Source organism: Poromitra crassiceps (assembly GCF_964638095.1).
Source record: "Poromitra crassiceps genome assembly, chromosome: 11".
Taxonomy (NCBI): domain Eukaryota; kingdom Metazoa; phylum Chordata; class Actinopteri; order Beryciformes; family Melamphaidae; genus Poromitra; species Poromitra crassiceps.
Window position 1 is genome coordinate 17,613,981 of NC_139643.1, and position 21,217 is coordinate 17,635,197.

The 21,217-nt window shown below is 49.4% G+C and overlaps 1 protein-coding gene across 6 annotated transcripts in view; it reads left to right on the top strand.

Annotated features, from left to right (window-relative positions):
• Positions 1-21,217, top strand: part of LOC310785517 (patr class I histocompatibility antigen, alpha chain E-like) — a 358,851-nt gene that overhangs the window by 195,149 nt on the left and 142,485 nt on the right. For 5 of the 6 annotated variants that reach the window (XM_083646611.1, XM_083646615.1, XM_083646616.1 and 2 more), the window contains exons 2-3: positions 19,372-19,644; positions 19,914-20,201. The exons of the other annotated variant lie outside the window; for it this stretch is intronic. In XM_083646611.1, coding sequence (XP_083502737.1) covers positions 19,372-19,644; positions 19,914-20,201 — 561 coding nt within the window. The remainder of the gene's footprint in view (positions 1-19,371; positions 19,645-19,913; positions 20,202-21,217) is intronic. 6 annotated transcript variants of the gene reach the window in all.

A 21,217-nucleotide genomic window follows, 5' to 3' on the forward strand; every position in this document is an offset into this window, starting at 1 on the left:
AAAATTTAGGCGTCCTTGTTAACAGACGAGAGCGTTCACACATACCGCTGCCACGCTGTGCTGAAGCCACGCTCGTGCTGTGCCTACGCTGCGCTGCATTTATCATTTAGGCGTCTGTTCTATTTTTCAGCTCTAGGCGCGCTGAACTGTCAAGCTGGCTGTTGTTTCTGGTGGACTTGGGCCATATTTTCTACCGAGTTTGCCCAAAAGGGAGGGTGGAGCGCGAATTAACGAGTGCATAGTAGGAGAGGAGAGCTGTCCTTCATGTGTTCCTCTATTAACGTCTTTTCTGTCAGATGTATATATACCCCCCCTGTGTCAATGCAAGTATCACTCATGGTGTTGATGACTCATAGTCACATGATTACCCGAGGGAAAATAACAATTACAGCGGCCAGGAAATAGACAGACATCCTCACTTGCACATTACAATAAAAAAGAGGACTCACCCATGCTATAAATCAGATCTGAAAAGTGTAAAAAAACCGCTGCTCATGTGTTCAGCGTAGCGCAGAGCGTGGCGTCCTGTGTGAACGAAAATAGGCGCCAGGCGTGCATGAAGCAATGCCTATATGCGTAGGCATAGGCATAGGCATAGGCGTAGGCATAGGCGTAGGCGTGTGTGTGAACCGGCCGTAAAGCCTAGAGTCGCACGGGGCTTCATCGGGGCTCTCAAACCCAAGAGACGAGTGAGCCCTATCCACACTCGCTGCAAGGGAGGGAGGCTGCTCAAACTCGCTGCCAGGGAGGGAGGCTGCTCAAACTCACTGCAGCAGCAGCAGCAGCAGAGCACTCGCTTGTGACAAACGCAGGCTGAAAGCCACTAGACACGCCCACGGAGGGAGGAGTTGAAGGAGAGGGCGTTCGGAACTATATTGTTTGGATGTCTGATCTCTCACTGATGCCAAAAATAAATGGTTAAAGTGACTGTTCTGCCTGTTTGATTGAATTTCACAAAACTGCGATTATCTCAGCTTTCACTCTCAGACAGCTGAAACCATGCTGTACTCAACGGCTAATATCTACATAACTACTAACTCTACAAACTAACTCTTTTAGACAGAGAAAGCACACATTCTATTAGTACTTTTCTGAACTTTGTGTTCACAAACTCCAAGCAGAAAAGAATCCTCGGCTCTTTTAAAATGAGCCAGAATCCTCAAAAAACGGCCTGGCAGAAGCTACCTACAGCAAAAAAAAAACGGCTGGCAGTCAATGTGTTAACAAGGACGCCTAAATTTTAGGCGTTGCTTAAAGCGTCGCTCTAGGCGTGTGTGTGAACGTGGCGTTGTTTTTGTACTGATTAGAGGTTCAAGCAGTGGCGTCATTTCAGCCAAAGCCAAGGTATGGCAAGGTGTGTGTGTGTGTGTGTGTGTGTGTGTGTGTGTGTGTGTGTGTGTGTGTGTGTGTTGGGGGGTGTAGAAGGAGGGGTTTCTCCCCCTTCATGGAAAAACTTTGTGAAATCATTATGCAATTCAGTCATACTAGACATCTCGCCTGGCCTGCAGCTCGCCGAGCTGCCCCTACAGCTCGCATACGCAGCTCGACCGCTGCACGGGCTCATCAGTGATTATGTCACAACTTCGCATCACTGATGACATCACTGATGATGTCACCATGCCTATGACATCATCAGTGATGTCACAATGCACAATTGCTCAAGTGACATCACTGATGACATCACTTCCAGTAGAGCGACAGGCGATAGATCAGCAGCTGTAGACCTGTTATAGTGTTCAGGCTAAAATCAGACTATAGTAGAATAGGACAGGGCAGACTAGGCTGTAGATTAGCTAGATTCCCTGTGTTCTAGTTAGTTCCGGTTAATGGCTAGAGTAGTCAGATTGTCTGAACTGCTGCTCATTTGACCTGGCTGCTCTGCTGCTAGGTACAGTGTGCCGTTGCTACCTGGGGCTAGTTCTAGTGTGCCGTTGCTACCAGTGGTGTAGTCTACCTTTTTTCAGAGGGTATACTGTGTCTGACTGAGGAGGGGGGGGGGGGGGGGGGGGGCGTGGCTTCGGCCGGAAGTGGGCGGAGATTCGACCCACTTTTTGTTGTTGTTCCTCCCCAAATTTACAGAATAGCTTCAGCTATCAGCTTCATTTTGCTTCTTCGTCGCTATTCTGTCTCCTAAAGATTTGTTTGCCGACGGGGAGAAAGCCCCACGTGATAGTCACCCGTCAATCTCTCTCTCTCTCTCTCTCTCTCTCTCTCTCTCTCTCTCTCTCTCTCTCTCTCTCTCTCTCTCTCTGTGCTCAACGCTGTAACACCATTTTATTTTGAAATTCAGTTGACTTTGCCATTTCCCACGGATATTGTCGCATTTTTCTTTCCTGGCTTGACAGAAAAAGTCTGCCTTCACGCGCCTAGTAGGCTTGAAAATAGAACTCACGTAAAAATCGGCGCAGCTCAGGCGAGGCGTGGGTACACAGAAGGTTCACGTTGAGGCGCCCTGTGTACACAGCCTCATTGACTAAAAAGGACGCCTATTTAAAAGCGTGGTTAAAGGCAAGGCTTGGGTGCTGTGTGTGAACGTAGGGTAACACACAAGAGCGCACAGGGTGAATTTTATGAATGGAAATTGAAAACGATACGTATCATAGTGCATTTCCCAGTGCGCATACGCAAATCTGAGTCATTTCACAGTGTGTATACTGCGTATACCTGCGTAGCACGTAGACAACACCACTGGTTGCTACCTGGGGCTGGTTCCAGTGTGCCGCTACCTGGGGCTGGGCGATAAATGTAAATTCATTTCTTGCTTATTCATTCGCTCTTTTCGCTGAATAACGGCCGGAACACACATATTGCGTGTGCTGTGCGTCTGCGTGGCGTCTGCGTGGCGTTTTCATTTCGGCTCCCATGTTAACAGGTTACAGCAGCCACACCACCGGCATCAGACGCGTGCCAGCGCGTGTCTTGCGAGCGTGACACGCGCGTAATCTAGAGAATAGAAGCGAAGCCTATTTTTTCATTTTTCTGCGCGCGTGTCTCTAGCGTGTCTCTACACAAATAGACACAAAAAGACATTAAAATGATATTTTACAGGGGCAGCCACAGCCAATCAAGGCTCGTTTTGATTTGAGACGAGAGGATGACGGCCGGGACACACATCTTGCGACTGCGTGTGCGTGTGCGTGTGCGTGGCGTGCTTGCTGCGGCTGGCACGCCCGCGGCATCCACACAGGCAGCGTGGCTGGTGCGTGCAGCTGCTGCGCTGCTGCCTGTCTGCCAACTATCTTCCTATAGACGGTTTTAACTTGACAACAAAAACATTCTAAATTGAACCCCCGCTCACTTCCTGTTGCAGTGTTTGCTATGGACATAAAAGAAAAAAAAACATTCAAGTGCAGGACTGACCATTCCGTGAAAACCGTCTATACAGCTGAGCAGCGAAAACAAAAGTAACGATGTCGAGTGAATATTTCTGCAGTTTGCCGAATGCTGAGAAAAAGGAAGTGCTGTGGGGTTGCGCTCTGGTGAAAACCGTCTATAGAGTTTACCTTTTATTAAATTTGCTATAAACAATACAATGATGATTTTAACTGAAGATCGCTTGGGCTCACTTCAGAATCGAGGCAGTATGATTTGTGTGTGTGTGTGTGTGTGTGTGTGTCTGTGTGTGTGTGTCTGTGTTAGAGAGCTGCAAACCCGAGGGTACCCTCGCGGGCCCCTCGGGCCTGCCAATACGGGCCAATGCCGGGCTCGTTTTTTCTTTTTTTTTAATTAATAGGTCCGGGCCGGGGTAAAATAACATTGTATTACTTGCTTGATTTTACACAGCAGAGCAGTCAGACAAAGAGGAGGAGCACACACTGCACAGACACTCGCCCAGCCACACCCTCACCGTGACGTTAGTCTGCCACTCCAGTCCACAATCCACCGTTCAGTCAGCATGCTGTCACTGTCAGCGCAAAAAACAACAACAAAACAAGCCGTGTGTGTCCGTGTCCGTGTCGTGAGAGAGAGAAATAAGATCGATGGACATAAAACAAAGTTTGCGAGGGGAGAGTTAAACAGTCCCCACTGCAGTAGGGAAAGCTCATTTCAACCTGTTCAAAATGAACCCTTCTACCATACATTGTGAGGACACTAATGTGACGTTATTCAATGCAGCTATAAACAGTAAGTCTGCTGTTTTAATTTCGATATGCTTGAGTGACATAATGTTTCAGTTTGTGGGCATTGTTGCTGTTGGCAATTAAACGATCTAACGTTCTCTTTCTCGAGACAATATGTGTGGATTTTGATAGGCCACGGTAGCATGTGTGAGAGGGGGAGAGAGAGACAGAGAGAAAGCTGCAGTGTTTGTCTATAGGCAACACAGTCTAGCAACGTTTTGGACCAACGAGTTCAGCGGCGCGGCAGCATGCACAGAGAGGGAGAGAGAGATGTGTCGTCATATCGTGATATTGATGTCGGGCCTCGCAACGGGCTCGGGCCAATTAATTTCATGACTCATCCAGGCCGGGTCGGGCACGGGCCTGCATGTCACGGGCCGGGGAGGGCTCGGGCTGAGATTTCAGGCCCGCGCAGCTCTCTAGTCTGTGTGTGTGTGGTGGGGAGGGGAGGGACGAAGCCACTTGTAGCTTATGTGGTTTTCAGAGGGCAGGAGAACTGCAGCTGTGAGCTCAGCTCATCCTCTCGTCTCAAATCAAAACGAGCCTTGATTGGCTGTGGCTGCCCCTGTAAAATATCATTTTAATGTCTTTTTGTGTCTATTTGTGTAGAGACACGCTAGAGACACGCGCGCGGTAAAAGAAAAAATAGGCTTTGCTTCTATTCTCTAGATGACGCGCGTCTCACGCTCGCAAGACACGCGCTTGAGACGCGCGTCTGATGCCGGTGGTGTGGCTGCTGTAACCTGTTAACACATTCACTGCCAGCCGTTTTTTCAATACTGTAGGTAGGTTCTGCCAAGGTTTTTTTTTGAGGATTCTGGCTCATCTTTCAAGAGCCGAGGATTCTTTTCTGCTAAGATTTTGTGAACACAAATGATCTCAAAAGAACTAATAGAATGTGTGCTTTCTCTGTCTAAAAGAGTTAGTTTGTAGAGTTTTACTTCGTTTCGAACTCAAGCTCTCACTAGTGCCTTAAACGCTGCAACGCAGCCCTATGGAAGACTGTTATTTTGCTCCAAAATTACTTTTCATTAAAACCTGACCACCCACCCGTAGGTGGCGTGGTACTAGGGATGCATCGATTATTTTTTTTGATGTACGATTATAGTCTGAGAAAAAACCACGATTATCACGGTTTCACGATTATTTATGGACGTATAAAAATCACATGAGCATTCTTTGAACAGAGGTTTTATTGTATTGTCCATGCATTGTTTAAAGGTTGCTGTCTTTTGAAAGGTAAATAAAGGCAAATATTTGTCCAAAATGATAAATAAAATAAATAAAATAAACAAAGTCTGACTGTAATATTTATGACAGTAGATCTCTTTGGAACAAAACATAGTCAGGCAGGTGTATTATTTTTCTACATTTCTTTTGGATCACCTGAGTAGAGAACTTGTAAAACCTGGTGGAAAAACAGATCTAACTTATCTTTTAGTGTAAATGTTGATTAACTTTTAGTGACCTCCTATGAGAAATATAACGAATGTGGGTAATACACTTGAGTGTTATCATCAACTGTGTCATCCTCATCCATGCCTATTTGATTATTATTCATTTTTAATCATCTAACGTTATGCAGGTGTTGTAGAAGGTTGGAGGTGTTGGAGCCCTTAGCTGCAACTGCGACTTCGGCAGGTTTTGCAGATTGGGGAGCCGTCATCTTTAACAACACCCTGGGTGTCCTTTTTGTAACCGAAATGCTGCCATACCGATTACTTTAGACATGTTTTGGGGGGGAAGAGATCATCTCTTTGAGTTGCTTGTGGTCTCTCAGGCTCTGCCATTACGTTAGCTGTAATGCTAGCGTAGGCAAGGGAGAGATAACTAACTAGCGTTACGTCGTTACATCGATGGCCGTTCAGTAAACAAATTAAGAGGCCACGGAGACCACAGTTCGTGTCAGGCGACTGTCGCATCGCGCACGTCTCTGAAAAGTTTATGTTTGGCTGACGTCCATGGCTATGCTATTGGGAGCATAGCAGACTGGTGGGAGAGCTGTGTTTTGTGCACCCGCTAAAATAGTCCGTGCGGAAACGGAGCGAGAGGCCGGTTCCTCTCGTTCCAGCGCTGTCTGCGCCGCATGGGAGTTTAAACTGACGGACTTATTTTGACAACAAAACACCCGGTGTTACGGAGCCTCTGCGGTTATATAACCGTGACGTTTGAAATCGCGGTTAATAGTCAAACCGGTTAACCCCTGCATCCCTACGTGGTACCCCCTGGGACTGACACGGATCCACGTGACTACGTCACGTCCTGCCAGCCCAGGGAATAATCACTTCCGCTTTCTTCCAGCCGCTGTTAAGACGTGTTTTGTGAAAGCTCCACGGATAACGAGGAGTTATATTACATAGCTTTAGATACTAGGCTCGTTCCGGCTGACTTGCCCACCTCAAGAGGGTCGCGTGGACGGGATAAAGCAGGCTTCGGAGACCCGACCCTGTACCCTTCACCCTGCGGCGTCGGAACAAGTCATCTAAAAAGCTAAGAGTATCTTCCTTAGTTAACTGTTGCTAACTGCCGCCGTGCAGTTGATGTGAAACGTTTCCCCGGAAACGGGGTAACGTTGTTAGGCTTGAGCGCATGACTCAGGTCTGCACTCATAACTCTAGCTAGGTTTGCATACATGCAGAATAGCTTGTACCGTTAGCACTAGAACAACAGGCTAAATAGCACAGTTGTCACAGATAGCTAGATGCATCCGTGCGGTTGCTTCTGTTGCTAGGTACTTTAGGAACGCCGGCTTTAGAGCGCGCGCGTTAGATAGTTAGCTAGTTTGCTCTGTGCAGCTAGCTTGGACTACCTTGTAGCACAGATAGCTAACGTGCACACGTGCAGTTAGTGTCTGTGTGCTAAGTACTTCGCGCCAGCTACCTCTGTGTAGGGCGCGCCTTAAGCGAGAGTAGTAATGCTCTTCAGTGAAATAGCTAGTTAGCTAGCTTGCTCCCGTGCAGCCAGTATCTAGCGATGTGTAGTACTCCAGCTCTTACCGGTGCAGGCTTAGCTTGCACGTTAACCCTGTTTTCCTGTTAGCACAGAGAGGGGGGAACAGCTAGGTGCTGTATTAGCTGTGAGGCTACGCTGGCCGGTTACGACCGGCACAATTAATTTGAACAGGCGTTGCTGGGACCTACATAAATGTAGTGTAGCTTTTACTGGCGTCTGAGATTTTAGCTGGGCGATTCGCTAGCTAGGTGAGCTCGCCCCGCACCTTGTGTGGGCCGCTTCTCTCAGTACTTCTCTTATCTTAGCCAGCTTGCTTGTCTGCTAAGTGTTTGCTTGCCTCGTGCAATTAGCATCTACTAGATTGCAACTCCCTCTGAGGAGTTTCTTCTGAGATTGACTAGCTTCGCGGGCCGCTGGCCTTGCTTGCGGTCACGCTTGCTTCCCCATGTTACTCAGGGTAGAGACGCGCGGCACCGGCCTGTGCGCAGGCTTGTGTTAGCGCACGCTTGTCTCTCAGTGCTTATGCTAGCTTAGCTAGTGGCTTCCACGTCTGTTCTCTCGGGTTAACAGGTTGTGGGTATTGGTGCCCCCCCTTCGGGATGGGCTATTGCCGCTTACGTTACCATTGCACGCGCACGTTCGCTAGCCGCCGGGTTGCTTACTGTCTAGCATGTGCTTTTTGCTAGCTTGCTTAAGCAGTACTCCCGCTAATAGGGTGCGCCCTGCGGGAGCTTGCTATTAGTGGTTAGCTTCCTGCTTCCTCTTGCTACTGAGCAGGGAAGGTCAGGGAGGGGATGGGCCGTGTGTAAAACTACTTGGCCGAGTATGAATCGGCACGTTAAGTGCGTGTTCGGCCTTGGGCACGAGCACGCTGCACAGGCGCCTTGAACCCTCGGTCTGGTCCGCAGCTAAGCTCTTGAGACCTGGCCAAGGTCCGCTCTCAAAGAAGTGTTAAAGCTAGCTTGCCTTGCATAGGTGCAGATAGCAATATTAGTACTGTTTAGCACAGAACGATAGCATTTTGCAGATAGCTGGCGTGCACCCGTGCAGTTAGTATCTGTGTGCTAAGTACATTGGGCGCGAGATACCTCCGCTACAATAGACATACTGCTCCTTGCTGGCGCTACGCGTCCAGCAGGGCTTACAGCTCGCCAAGGTCTGGGCTCAGTGCCAGCCTTTGGCTTGTAGCTCTAAGGACAAGCCCACCACCCTTGGTGCCCAAGGCCCGGGGTGGTTGGGAGCTCTCCATGGGTCGCACTCCCTTGTTGGGGTGCCCCCTGCAAGTGCAGGGAGCCTGGCTGGGGGCACAGCGCACCTTGGTCCATGGCCACGGCCTGGCCTCGGTTGGCGGCGCCCAGGTCAAGCCCACCGGTTGGCTCACCAAGGCTGGGCTTAGTTCCAGCCTGCGGCTTGTAGCTTTAGACCCACCGTCCTCGGTGCCCAAGGCCCGAGTTCGGTCGGGAGCTCGCCCAGGGTCTCATACCCAGCATCAAGGCTCGCCTTGGTCCATGGCTACGGCCTGGCCTCGGCTAGAGGCTCCTAGGACAGCCCACCATCAATGGCACCAACGGCTCATTGCTGGTCGGGAGCTCGCCTGGGGGCTGCACTGTCGGACAAGTCCACGTGCGTCTCGAGAGAGAACGTTACCTCCGAAGTCCCCCCAGCCTGCAAAAGGCGCACGGCGGGGGGGGGGGGTGTTACTTCGATACAACAGCGCGTCAGTAGGCGGAGCTTGCGTAAGAAGTTCTCCCCCAGCATAAAGAGAACCGCCCCCCCATCAGGGCACCGGATCGAAAGGTCCCGGTGCCCAGCAATATGCTCATGACTATATTTCAGGGATCATTTCTATAGTTTCTAACTTGAGAAATGTGTTTCTAAAATGTTCAGTCTCGCTATCCACGATGATGAGACGGTGATACTCTTTTCTGAGCGCGAAGCGGGCAGAGAGACTTGATTCAGTTCATATGCTCTCTGCTTTTGATGACCGTTCACTGTCTCCTATGGGGACATTGAGGGAGAGAGTATGATCCGAGTTCCGCTCCGTTGGCCACAAGAGACCATCTTGTCCAACAGGCTCGATGCCTGGGAGCATCTATGTTCCCCCGTCCCCATTACGGCGCACCCTCCAGAGGGGATACGCGCTACAGTTTGCCCACCCACGTTCGACGGGACCCCCGATCTGGCCGTGGAGGAGGAGGCCATGGACGGCTCCATGCGTCCAAAATTGGACCTTCGGCGTCTTAACAAGATGCTGAGGAAGTCCCGTCCCGAATGCTCTCTTCCCCGCCTGTGCAAGTTGAGACAGGGAGATTTCTTACTTCCAGGGATCTGGAAGGTGCGGTCTTCCATGTCCACATGGTCAGGAGACACAGGAAATACCTGAGGTTCTCCTTCCTGGGGAAGGCTTACGAGTTCTGTGGCTTGCCATTCGGCATGTCTTTGAGCCCGCGAACCCTCAGAACGGTGTGCGTGGAGGCAGCCGTGGCTCCCCTCCGCGCGAGGGGGATCCGCGTCTTCCTATATCTCAACGACGTTCTCTTAGCGGCCGACTCGAGGGTCTGTGCCGAGGAACATACCAAGGTGGTGACCGATCACCGGCAAACCTTAGGGTTTTTGGTGAACTGGCAGAAGAGTTGCCTCGTCCCAGCGCAGGCGGCGACCTTCCTGGGGCTCGAGCTATACTTCCTGCGAGCCTTTCGCCAGAGCGACAGGCTCGCACGGTTCGGACAGCAAGCCAAGGACGTTAGGTCTGTGCCCTCGGTGTCAGTGCATCAGTGCACAGTGATGTTGGGCCTGATGGCCTCAGCACTGCATGTGCTCCCGCTAGGGAGGCTACACATGCTCTCGTGGTCCAAATATGGTTCTCAGGCTTCGCCTGGACTCGGCCGGGGACCGTCATCGCAGGGTTCCTCTGACAGGTCAGGCCTGGCAGGCGCTGGCTATATGGGCGGACCCCCGTTACCTCTCGAGAGGTACTCGGTGGGGCCCTGTCCCGCTCAGGATGGTGATTCGCACAGACGCCTCCCTCTGGGGAGGGGGTGCGATTTGCGGGCATTTTTCGGCGAACGGCCGGTGGGAGGCTCAGGAGCTTCGCCACATAAACGTGCTAGAGCTGAAGGCGATTCGCCGGGCTCTGCCTCAGGACAAGCCCACCATCAATGGCGCCGTGGGCCCATTGTTGGTTGGGAGCTCTCTTGGGGACCGCACTGCCGGACAAGTCCGCGTGCGGCCAGACTCGAAAGAGAACGTTGCCTCCGCAGTCCCCCCGGCCTGCGGAGGTAACACTTCCAGCGGCTCACACATGGGCACCATGTGCTGATTCGCTCGGACAATAGGGCAGCGATCGCCCACCTGAACAAACAGGGCGGTGTGCGGTCGGGGGCGCTGAACCATAGCGGGGATTCACCTGTGGGTGTATCCCCGTCTCCTTTCAGTGTCAGCGGTCTATCTGCCGGGACGGCGGAGTTACGACCGGCCTGCTGTCTCGAGGCAATCCCCGTTATACGGAGTGGTGCCTCCACCCTCGGGTGATGGAACAGGTTTGGGCCAGGGTTGGTCGCGCCTGCGTCGATCTCTCGCATCGCGGCGCGCGACACACTGCCCACTGTGGTTCTCGACCCAGGAGGACAGCCCCCGTTAGGTCATGACGCGCTAAAAGCGCACGCGTGGCCGAGGGAGGGGCTCTATGCGTTTCCCCCGACCCCCCCTGATCCGTCAGGTGTTGGACAGGGTGAGGGAACAGCGCCTCCGGCTCGTTTTAGTCTGTTTGGCACAGGCAGACATGGTTTGCGGACCTGGTCTCCCTGGCGCAAGATCCGCCCTGGGCATTGCCGGTACGGGCCGATCTCCTATCCCAGGCGGAGGGGGAGGTGTTCCACCCCTCCCCAGGCAGGTGGAAGCTAGCGGTCTGGCTCCTGAACCGGACCAGTTGCTAGCCCAGGGCTTGCTTGATAATGTGGGATGCACTATGCAGCAAGTAAGGGCGTGGATCCAGTGAACTGCAGTGTGCGACCAGTTCTCTGTTTCCTTCAGAGCCTGCTTGACGCGGGTCAGTCCCCGCAGTCGTTTAAGGTGTACGTAGCCGCGATTCTGCTTGCCATAGGGGAATTGAAGGGAGCCCCGTGGGGGCGTACCCTTTAGTCTTGCGCCTCATGAAGGGGGCGCGTAAACTGCGCCCGCCGTCGCGGTGCGTTTTTCCCCCCAAATCGGACCTGGTTACGGTGCTGGACGGGCTAACGGGTCATCCGTTTGAGCCCTTGGACTCCGCCGATTTAAGGGTCTGTCTTTAAAGACCGCGCTGCTGCTGGCCTTGTCGTCAGGAAAGAGAGTTGGTGACCTGATTGCCCTCTCGGTGCAGCAGGCCTGTGTGGTAATGATGGGCGCAGGGTTACGTTGCGACCTAACCCGGCTTACCAACCTAAGATTATTAATGTCAGCTTTAGGTCTATGGTCATAGACTTATCAGCATTCTGTCCCCCGCCGTTCAGTTAGAGACGGGCGAGGAGAGACGTTTGCTCATGCTGTGCCCCGTAAGGGCGCTCTCGGCCTATGTGGCCAGGACGCGTTCTTTACCCATTACAGATCAGCTGTTGGTTTGCTTTGGGCAAAGGGCCCAGGGCGGACCCCTTTCCAAGGATCGCTTATCACACTGGATAGTGGAGGCGATCGCGTTGGCATACTGTGCCGTGGGCAAGGTTCCCCAGGAGGGTATCAAGGCGCTTTCTACGCGAGGTGTTGCTTTAGTTTAGTTTATTTGTTTAGCACAAATTTATGTACAAATCTGTGCAAGGTGGGAACGAAGCCTTTGCAGGCTTGTACAAAGTTCCACACCTAAACATCCTCTGCGTTGTTGCGCGGTGTGTCGGTGGAGGACATGTGTGCCGCGGCCTCATGGTCCTCTCATCACACTTTTGTCAGGTACTACAGTCTCGACGTGTCCGGTGCGCAGTTCGCGCACGCGGTGCTGTCGGTGGCAAGAAAGTAGTATCGTTGCCACTCTAATATGTCAGACGGTTAGGCATAAACGTTGCCATATGGCCGTGGTTCACCGGTGCCTTTCGGGTCGCCCTGTGGGGTGCTCCCGGCAGCAAGGTCGGTTGAATGGAGGCACTAGTGAGAGCTTGAGTTCGAAACGAAGTAAAACGTTAGGGTTGTGCTACAACCCAGGTTTTACGAGTGAGAACGAGAGCTCTCACTACCCAGCCTTGCTGTGTCGATGCGTCACGGGGTGCGTCGGATCTCAGCGGGCTGGAAGAAATTAGAGTGATTATTCCCTGGGCTGGCAGGACGTGACGTAGTCACGTGGATCCGTGTTAGTCCCAGGGGGTACCACGCCACCTACGGGTGGGTGGTCAGGTTTTAATGAAAAGTAATTTTGGAGCAAAATAACAGTCTTCCATAGGGCTGCGTTGCAGCGTTTAAGGCACTAGTGAGAGCTCTCGTTCTCACTCGTAAAACCTGGGTTGTAGCACAACCCTAACGTTAGTAGTTATGTAGGCATTAGCAGTAGAATACAGCATGGTTTCAGCGTCTGAAAAATTATTCTGAGATAAATGGCTTTTTGTGAAATTCGATAGAACAGTCACTTTAACCATTTATTTTTGGCGTAAGACGTCAGACATCTAAACAATAGTTTTGAACAGTAATTTCCTCCATAGCAGCAGGAAACCCCCCTCTCCTTCAAACTCCTCCCTCCGTGGGTGTGTCTCTGGTGGCTTTGCAGCGTTTGTCACAAGTGAGGCTCTGCCTGTCTGTGCTGCCTGGCTGCTGGCGGCTGCTCTTTGGGCGAGTCTGCATGAGTCGTTTCGGTTGTGAGCTCAGCTGCAATGAAGCTGCGTGCGATTGTGGGCTTTCTGCGGGTGTTTCAAAGTGTGTTGCACGCATAATCTATTATGCAAATTTGCAATCCCCCACCACCAGCTCCCAGCGCGATAATGCGCGAAAGCGAAAGCGTTTTCGCCAATCCATTTTACAGTATGAGAGAATGGTTTCCTCGCGCGTTCCCCTGCAGTTTTGGCTCGGCTTTTTCTAGTCTGGAGAGCACTGTCGCCACTTAGTGGGTCGGTGGAATGGGTTGTACACGTTCGGTGGCTCCAATATTTTTATAGGAGACGTGGGGGGCGTTGATCCACGTCCCACCGTCAATTTTTTTTTTTTTTTTTTAAGACAAGATATCTCGTCATTGGCAGTCAACCGTTGGATTTTTTAAGACGAGATATCTCGTCAATGGCAGTGAACGTGTTAACATGGGAGCCGAAATGAAAACGACACGCAGACGCCACGCAGACGCACAGCACACGCAAGATGTGTGTTCCGGCCGTGAGCTGAGCTCACAGCTGCAGTTCTCCTGCCCTCTGAAAACCACAGAAAACCACAGGCTACAACGTGGCTTCGTTCCTCCCCTCCCCACTACAGACACACAGACACACACACACACACACACACACACAAATCATACTGCCTCGATTCTGAAGTGAGCCCAAGCGATCTTCAGTTAAAATCATCATTGTATTGTTTATAGCAAATTTAATAAAAGGTAAACTCTATAGGAAGATAGTTGGCAGACAGGCAGCAGCGCAGCAGCTGCACGCAGCAGCCACGCTGCCTGTGTGGATGCCGCGGGCGTGCCAGCCGCAGCAAGCACGCCACGCACACGCACACGCCACGCACACGCAAGATGTGTGTTCCGGCCGTTAATTACATACCTGACTGCTAAATGTTACTGTCCCCTGTGCAGGGCCGCTGCTGGCCATTTGGGTGCCCTAAGCGTAATTGTTTTGTGGTGCCCCCCCCCGCAAAATACACAACTGCAATCTTAAAACCGAATACTTATTCATACAGTATATTTACTATATTTACTGGTATCATAATTCAGGCCGGGCATTAGATACCAAGCAGGACAGGCCGATACGGGCCGATGCGCGTGGAAAATTTGGGCCGTTTGAAGCCCAATTTGGGCCGTTTGAAGCCCGATTTGGGTCGTTTGAAGCCAGATTTGGGCCAGTTGAAGCCAGATTTGGGCCGTTTGAAGCCCAATTTGGGCCAAGTCCAACAATGAGATGCACCCACTTTAACCCTGAATAAAGTAATAAAACCACTAGTAAACCAGTAGGCGGCGCCTGGCCTGCTGTTCAGTGAGTGGCCTGACTGCGGGCACCAAAAAAAAAAAAAAAGTGCAGGCCCTTAAAGGCCGGGTTTACCGTGGGGAACATGAATATATATTAATTCTTAAAAAATCTTAAATTTCGAATCCGTTGAAATTTTTGAAATTGCTTGTTCACAGCCAGAGAAAAAAAAAAATGGAAAAAAAAAAAAAAAAAAAAAAAAAAAAAATTGGGCCAGGTGACGCGTTTCGCGTCGAAACGCGTCACCTGGCCCATTTTTTTTTTTTTTTTTTTTTCCATTTTTTTTTCTCTGGCTGTGAACAAGCAATTTCAAAAATTTCAACGGATTCGAAATTTAAGATTTTTTAAGAATTAATATATATTCATGTTCCCCACGGTAAACCCGGCCTTTAACTCATTGAGTGCCAATGACGTCTAAAGACGTCAATTCAAATAGTAACGTAGAGTGCCAATGACGTCTAAAGACGTCAATTGCGTTTTTTGACGGTGGGACGTGGATCAAAGCCTGATGCATCTCCTGTGAAAGTATGGTGGATGTTGAAGGTGTACAAGCTATTTTACGGACCCATTAGGTGGCGACAGTGCTCTCCAGATTAGAGAAAGGTGAGGAAAAACAGCAGAAGAAGCCCCGTGATGAAACGGAAACCGATGCTGGAGCCAGAGCCGTATAGATTGCTCTGGCTGGAGCTAACGTTAGCTGCGAACAGCAGTTAATCCGCTCCCACAACTGAGCCCCTCTGTCTCTGCTGCATAGTTTCTCCACACGATTAGCCACCAGAAAAGCAGCACCCGACGCCGAAGGGCCAAACCATTCTCAGCAGTCCGGTTTGGCTTTTCGGTGTCGCGCTGGGAGCCGGCGCACAAAAACGGAGCGCTCCGAAAATAGACGCTGGGTGCGTGTTAGGCTGTGTGTTAGTGTGGGGAGGAGTTTCTCCCAGCTCCGCCGGCATGCAGGCTGTGTGTTGGTGTGGGGGTGAGTTTCTCCCAGCTCTGGCATGCAAGCTGTGTGTTGGTGTGGGGATGAGTTTATCCCAGCTCCATGCAGAGATTCGTCGCCTGACGCAGGTAGCAGAGATTCGAGCAGAGCCACCAGAGACACTCCCACGGAGGAGGAGTTTGCAGTTGAGGGGGGTGGGGCACGCAGGGCACCACACAACTACACCACGTCACTACTTCAGAAAATATTAGCTTCAGAGTCAGTGATGTGCTTGAAATGCTTCATTTCACAAAAGGCTCATTATCTCAGCTTCTAATTTGAAACGTCTGTTTTTGGTGAAAACAACCTATCTTCTACTGCTGATAACTAAAGAACGGAAAATGATATCAATAAACTTTTTTTTGCTGATGAATGTGATGATACAATAGAGTATCATCGTTCTTTGTGCGTGTTCGGTGTTTACATAGTAATATCACACAATATTCTGTGGGCCTCGAGAAATCACTGAAAACGCTCTGAAAGGGCTGGCACTGGGAGCATCCGTTTTCCAAAAGTGGCTGGCACTCAATGAGTTAAGAGCACATGATGCCCTACGCAGTCTGCGTACTCTGCGTATAGGGTGCGGCGGCCCTGCCCCTGTGACTATTCATGACATATCGCCTAGCCACAGTATATTCTATCTGTTCTGCTCTTCTCTCCCCCCTTCCCCTGCTCCCTCCCCACCTCCTCCCTTTCTCCTGCTCCCTCCTCCCCCACAGTCCCTGCTCCCCACCTCCTCCCTTTCCCTGCTCTCTCCTCCCCAACTTAATTCCATGTCACCTCCCCAACTCTTTCCTTGACCTGCCCTCTCCTCCCTCACATACCCCCGTTCTCCCTCCCTTGCTCCCCCTCCCCCTTTTTCCTGCTTGCTGCCCCTCCCCCTTTTCCTGCTCTCTTTTCCTGCTTGCTGCCCTCCTCCCTTTTCCTGCTCTCTCCTCTCTCCTCCCCCACATTCCCCCTGCTCTCCCTCCCCTGCTCCCTCCCTACCTACTCCCTTTCCCTGCTCTCTCCTCCCCCACATCCCCCGCTCTCCCTCCCTTGCTCCCCGTCCTCCCTTTTCCTGCTCTCTCCTCTTTCCCCCTGGCCCCTGCTCCTTTCCCACCTCCTCCCTTTCCCTGCTCAATGGCAAATTGGATTGTTGGAAACTATTTTCCAAGGGCACTGCCGCTAAGCACCGCCCATCGCAATTCCAGAATGGTGACCAGCGCCGCCAGACTCATCTCACAGAAGGAAAGGGAGGCTGGCCAGCGAGACTAAGGAAAGAGAGGCTGTTATTTGGTGAAAGGGGTGGATTTATTTAGGATTTTTAAAATTTGCACTTCTTGGTACAGCATGATGTCATACAGGGATTAAAGTTTGCCGTCGTAGCGACGGATTTCCATCATTTTGAAAAAGTGAGAGAGAAAAAAAACAAAGTTGCACGTGTGTTTTGTTGTGCTACCGTTTATCCAATGGAATCATGTTTGAGGCATTCAACTGACGCTGTTTTAAACCAATAAAGTAGCTACTAGACAGAGCCATGGTATTAGCCAATCAGAAACAGCGGAGGCGGGTCAATCATATGGACCCGTGCAACTGCGAGACTTGTCGAAAGTTTTGCAAAACATTAGAAACTGGGAAATCGTGGATGTATTTTACCAACTCAAAATGGACAGCTGATGGATAACATTAGGCTATCTGTGGATATTACTGGTGGATAACGTCATCTGAGAGCAGCTCTTCGGTAAGTGTCTCTATTCGCTGCTATTAACGTTACCAAAATGTCCTTTAACGTCATGAAAGTTAACGTTTGTTAATCTCCGTGTTACGCGATGTGTACGGTATTCACTCGGCTTCCGTAAATTATCTAGGTGCTTGTACATAACGTTACGTTAAGGGTTTAAAGCTAAAGAGTAGCACACCAGCATGGACGTGCTGTTGGAAGGCTCCGACTTATCACAGATAGACATAGGTTTCAAAAATAAATGGAGATGGGCTTGGCTCAGCGAAACGGGGGACGGCGGAAAGCCTTTTAGTTCCTGGTGCCAAAAACTGAAACTGCCAGGTGTGTGTGTGCATGTGTATGGTTTACCCCGCTAGCCGGGCGCTTCTGGCTCATACGAGCGCATTAGCGCCCGGCGAACGTCACGCATTTTCCCATTTTACACTGTGACATTTTCACGTCTAGGTCTAAATGCCGGCTCATACCTGAGTCTTCACGTGAAGTGAAGACGCTATCCGATGTAAAACATCCTCTTCTTTTAATGACACCTAGTTGTTGCATCCAAATTGTTGCATAAAATCCACTTTTCTGTCTTTCAAAAACCGATAGCGGATAGCGGATAGCGTCTTCACTTCACGTGAAGACTCAGGTAGGAGCCGGCATTTAGACCTAGACGTGAAAATGTTACAGTTTAAAGCGCTAATGCGCTCGTATGAGCCAGAAGCGCCCGGCTAGCGGGGTAAGTGTATGGTATGCCACAAGAAAATTCAGTATGGCAGTAATGGCAAAAAAGTGCAATATGCGCCATCAGTTAGAAGCAAAACACAAAGCTGCCGTTCATTCTCTCCAGCACACTGCTTCCCTGCCGGGTGCAACAACGACCACGACCGAGGTACGAGCATCTATGGCTGACCGTGTGTGCAACCTGAAAGTTTGCGTGTGTGCGTTCATAGCGGAGCACGACCTGTCGTTCACTATGTCGCAGCCACTAGTCGAGCTCGTCAAGTCGGTTGCTGAAGATAAGAGCGCACTCTCCAGATTGTCAATTTCGAATGCACACGCCTCCTACCTCTGCACACATAATGTCTTAGACTGTTTTCAATAATGAAGACTACTTCACTAGTCAATGATTGTTTATCCATCCCATCCACTAATCCATGGTTCCTTTCCATTCATCTCTCTCTCCCCTGCAGCAACGCCCTCAGGTTACATCAGCCATTCATAAATATGCACGCCCTCTTTATCCCTGTCCAATCAATGTCTCCCACGCTTTCCCTCTCTTCGGCTGTTGCCAATCACCTAAATGAAGTTCTATTTAAGACTCTTGCAAGTCGTAACTCACCCTGTTTGTTCACCCATATAGCTGCTGTTCCTGCGTTGCTGCTGCTTCGCCCCTCCTCCTCCCCTGAACACCACCAATGTCATGACTCCAGTAGAACTCCCTATGGGGGTTCTCTATCCTATAAATCATTGACGTCCTCCTCTTGTCTCAGAGGAGCGTCATCATTCCATGGAGTCATTCGCCAAATCTAAGTGTTGTTTTATCATTAAAGTTTATTGTACTTTCCTTCTAGTCTCTCATGATTGAAATGGCATTGCTGCCCAGCACAAAATTCAACTGTCAGCCAAATTGCAAACAAAGATGTTCTCTTTAAATGCTGACGAGTCAACAAATGCAAACATGGACAGGATCCTTAATGTTCTGGTCAGAAAGATACATAGATGGTTGATTATTTGTATGACTACATTACAAACTGAGTCAAGCCGTGCAAAAAGTATCAGTTTTATTGAATACATTCTGTCATGTGCTGATAAGTGCAGTAAAACCTTTTTGTTTTCATTGTACGTCCTTTGTTTTTATTGATGTTTGTTTTTAGAAGTGCATTGCAGATAGAGTAAGGAAACCAAGACAAGAGTTAAATAAATGTTCATGACTACTTGCACAACTCCACTACTTCCTGAAATGAGTAGGGCATCTTGGGTTTCCTGTCCTACACTATTGGATGAACTGATTAATGTCAGGTGTGCCTGACTGCTGCAGTCACAACAACAGTGATCAGGCACACCTGACATTAATCAGTTCATCCAATAGTGTAGGACAGGAAACCAAGATGCCCTACTCATTTCAGGAAGTAGTGGAGTTGTGCAAGTAGTGCACGGGGGGAACTGTGTGTCTTATTTGTAAAATTAAATATCAACTGCAAATGAGTGAATAATGATATCGACATCAGCAGGTGGTGGTAAGTGAGAAAATGAGCGAATATTAGTGTTTCCCCTATATAGCTACATCTGGAGCAGAGCAGTGCCACACACTCAGCAAATTGATGGTTAAGACTGAAAAACAGTCTAATCTTAATATTAATAGTCCTCTAATCTGGTCTGTCTGTCTGTCGGTCTGTCTGCCTGTCTGTCTGCCTGTCGGTCTGTCTGTCTGTCTGTCTGTCTGTCTGTCTGTCTGTCTGCCTGTCTGTCTGTCTCCCTGTCTGTGACTCTCAGAGATACACTCCCTCACCTACATCTACACGGCTTTCTCCAAGGACGTCCAGCTCCCTAGCATCCACCAGTTCACGGCCATGGGTCTCCTGGACGGCCGGATGATCGACTACTATGACAGCACGAGCCAGAACAGGGTTCCCAAACAGGCCTGGATGAAGGAGGGGCTGGGTGCAGACTACTGGGATAAAGGCACACGGTCCCGCCAGAGCAAAGAGCAGTGGTTTAAAGACAACATAGACATCCTGAAGGCACGCATGATGCAGAATGACACGGGTACGATCTGTTAAACAAACAACATTAGTATGGCATCTTGGGTAACATCTGACTGTAGGAACCGTTTCACCGTTCAAAATTCAGGGTTTGGTACATTTTTGATACAGCAAAAAATTAGGAAACGCCAAAGAAATGTCCCTGATTTTAAAATTAGTAATTTATTTCCATTTATTTTACGTATTTATTTAATTATTTTCACAGTATACTGTAGTTCATTTTTTTCATTAGCCAGTATTTACCCCTGAAATTGCCAATCCATCTGGTTTCAGACACCCATGTTCTTCAGTGGAGGGTCGGCTGTGTGGTCGACACCCAGCCTGACGGCTCCAGCAAGTTCACCCGCGGCATGTGGATGTACAATTACGACGGAAATGACTTCCTGTCCTTTGATGATGCCAACTCACGCTGGATTGCCCCGAATAACTATGGCCTACTGACCAAGAGGAAGTGGGATGAGGAGCAGATGCTGAACCAGTTTACCAAAGGCTACCTGGTGAATGAGTGTGTCCAGTGGCTCAACATATTCCAGAAATATAGCGTGGATCATCCAACATATTGTATGTATTAATCCATATTTGTTTAGCGTCTTTAGTTTTTAATATAGTTGTAAAGCTACTGTCATTACTTACAGTAATTATAATATTTGTAGTCTCAGCTATAGTTCATTCAGAGACACTTGCATCAAAGGAGATTGGACCATTCAGAACACTAGTAATGCTGATGCACTTGTATTGTTGGAAAAGGCTGAATCCAGGCAGCATGTGAGAGATTCTGCAGGGAGCAACATAAACCCCACAAGGCAGACATATCTTTAATCATATGAAAACCACATCAAAACAGTCTGTACAAGCATCCTGTGAACAGATAACAGCAGGAGGTTGGGGAGGTGGACTGGGTCAACAGCAGCAGTGGCATCACTTAACCAGCAGGGTGAGCTGTCAGACTGTAAAGAGTGCCTCATTGACTTGTTTCAATGTGATTGATGGTGAGAGTCAGCTGTTGAATTGAACAGCTGGTGATAAACGTTCACGACTTCAGTGTTCTGCCTGAACTGGTGTGGTACGCCATAATGTGGCCAAATCATCCAGCCACTATCAACAAACACCATAATACAAGTTTGGCATTGGACTGTGATTTTGAAATGGAATGTGTAGGAACGATGTAGTAGTGTTTGCTTTTGCCATTAGTATCATTGTTTGTTGTAGTATGATCATTAATGTGAGTCTTTTTTTTTATTTTTTTTTATACATTTTTCATTTTCAAACAACACATGAACAAAAACAAACAGCTCAGACACATGAAAGGGAAAAAAGACAAAGGACAAAAACATACATACATACATACCAAGAAAATAGTCATTGCTTATACAGCAGAAAAGAATACATTACAGTAAACAAAAATTTAAATCCAAAAAAAATAAAACAAAAAGGAATACAAAAACATTTCCTCAGCCTATGTCCATTTAGCTCCAACCCTCACCCCGACTCAAAGTTTCCCACCCACGTTCATAAATTAAATTCTGTTTTTTATTTCTATCAATATCCCTTTCAAGAATCCACTGAAATTTTAGAAA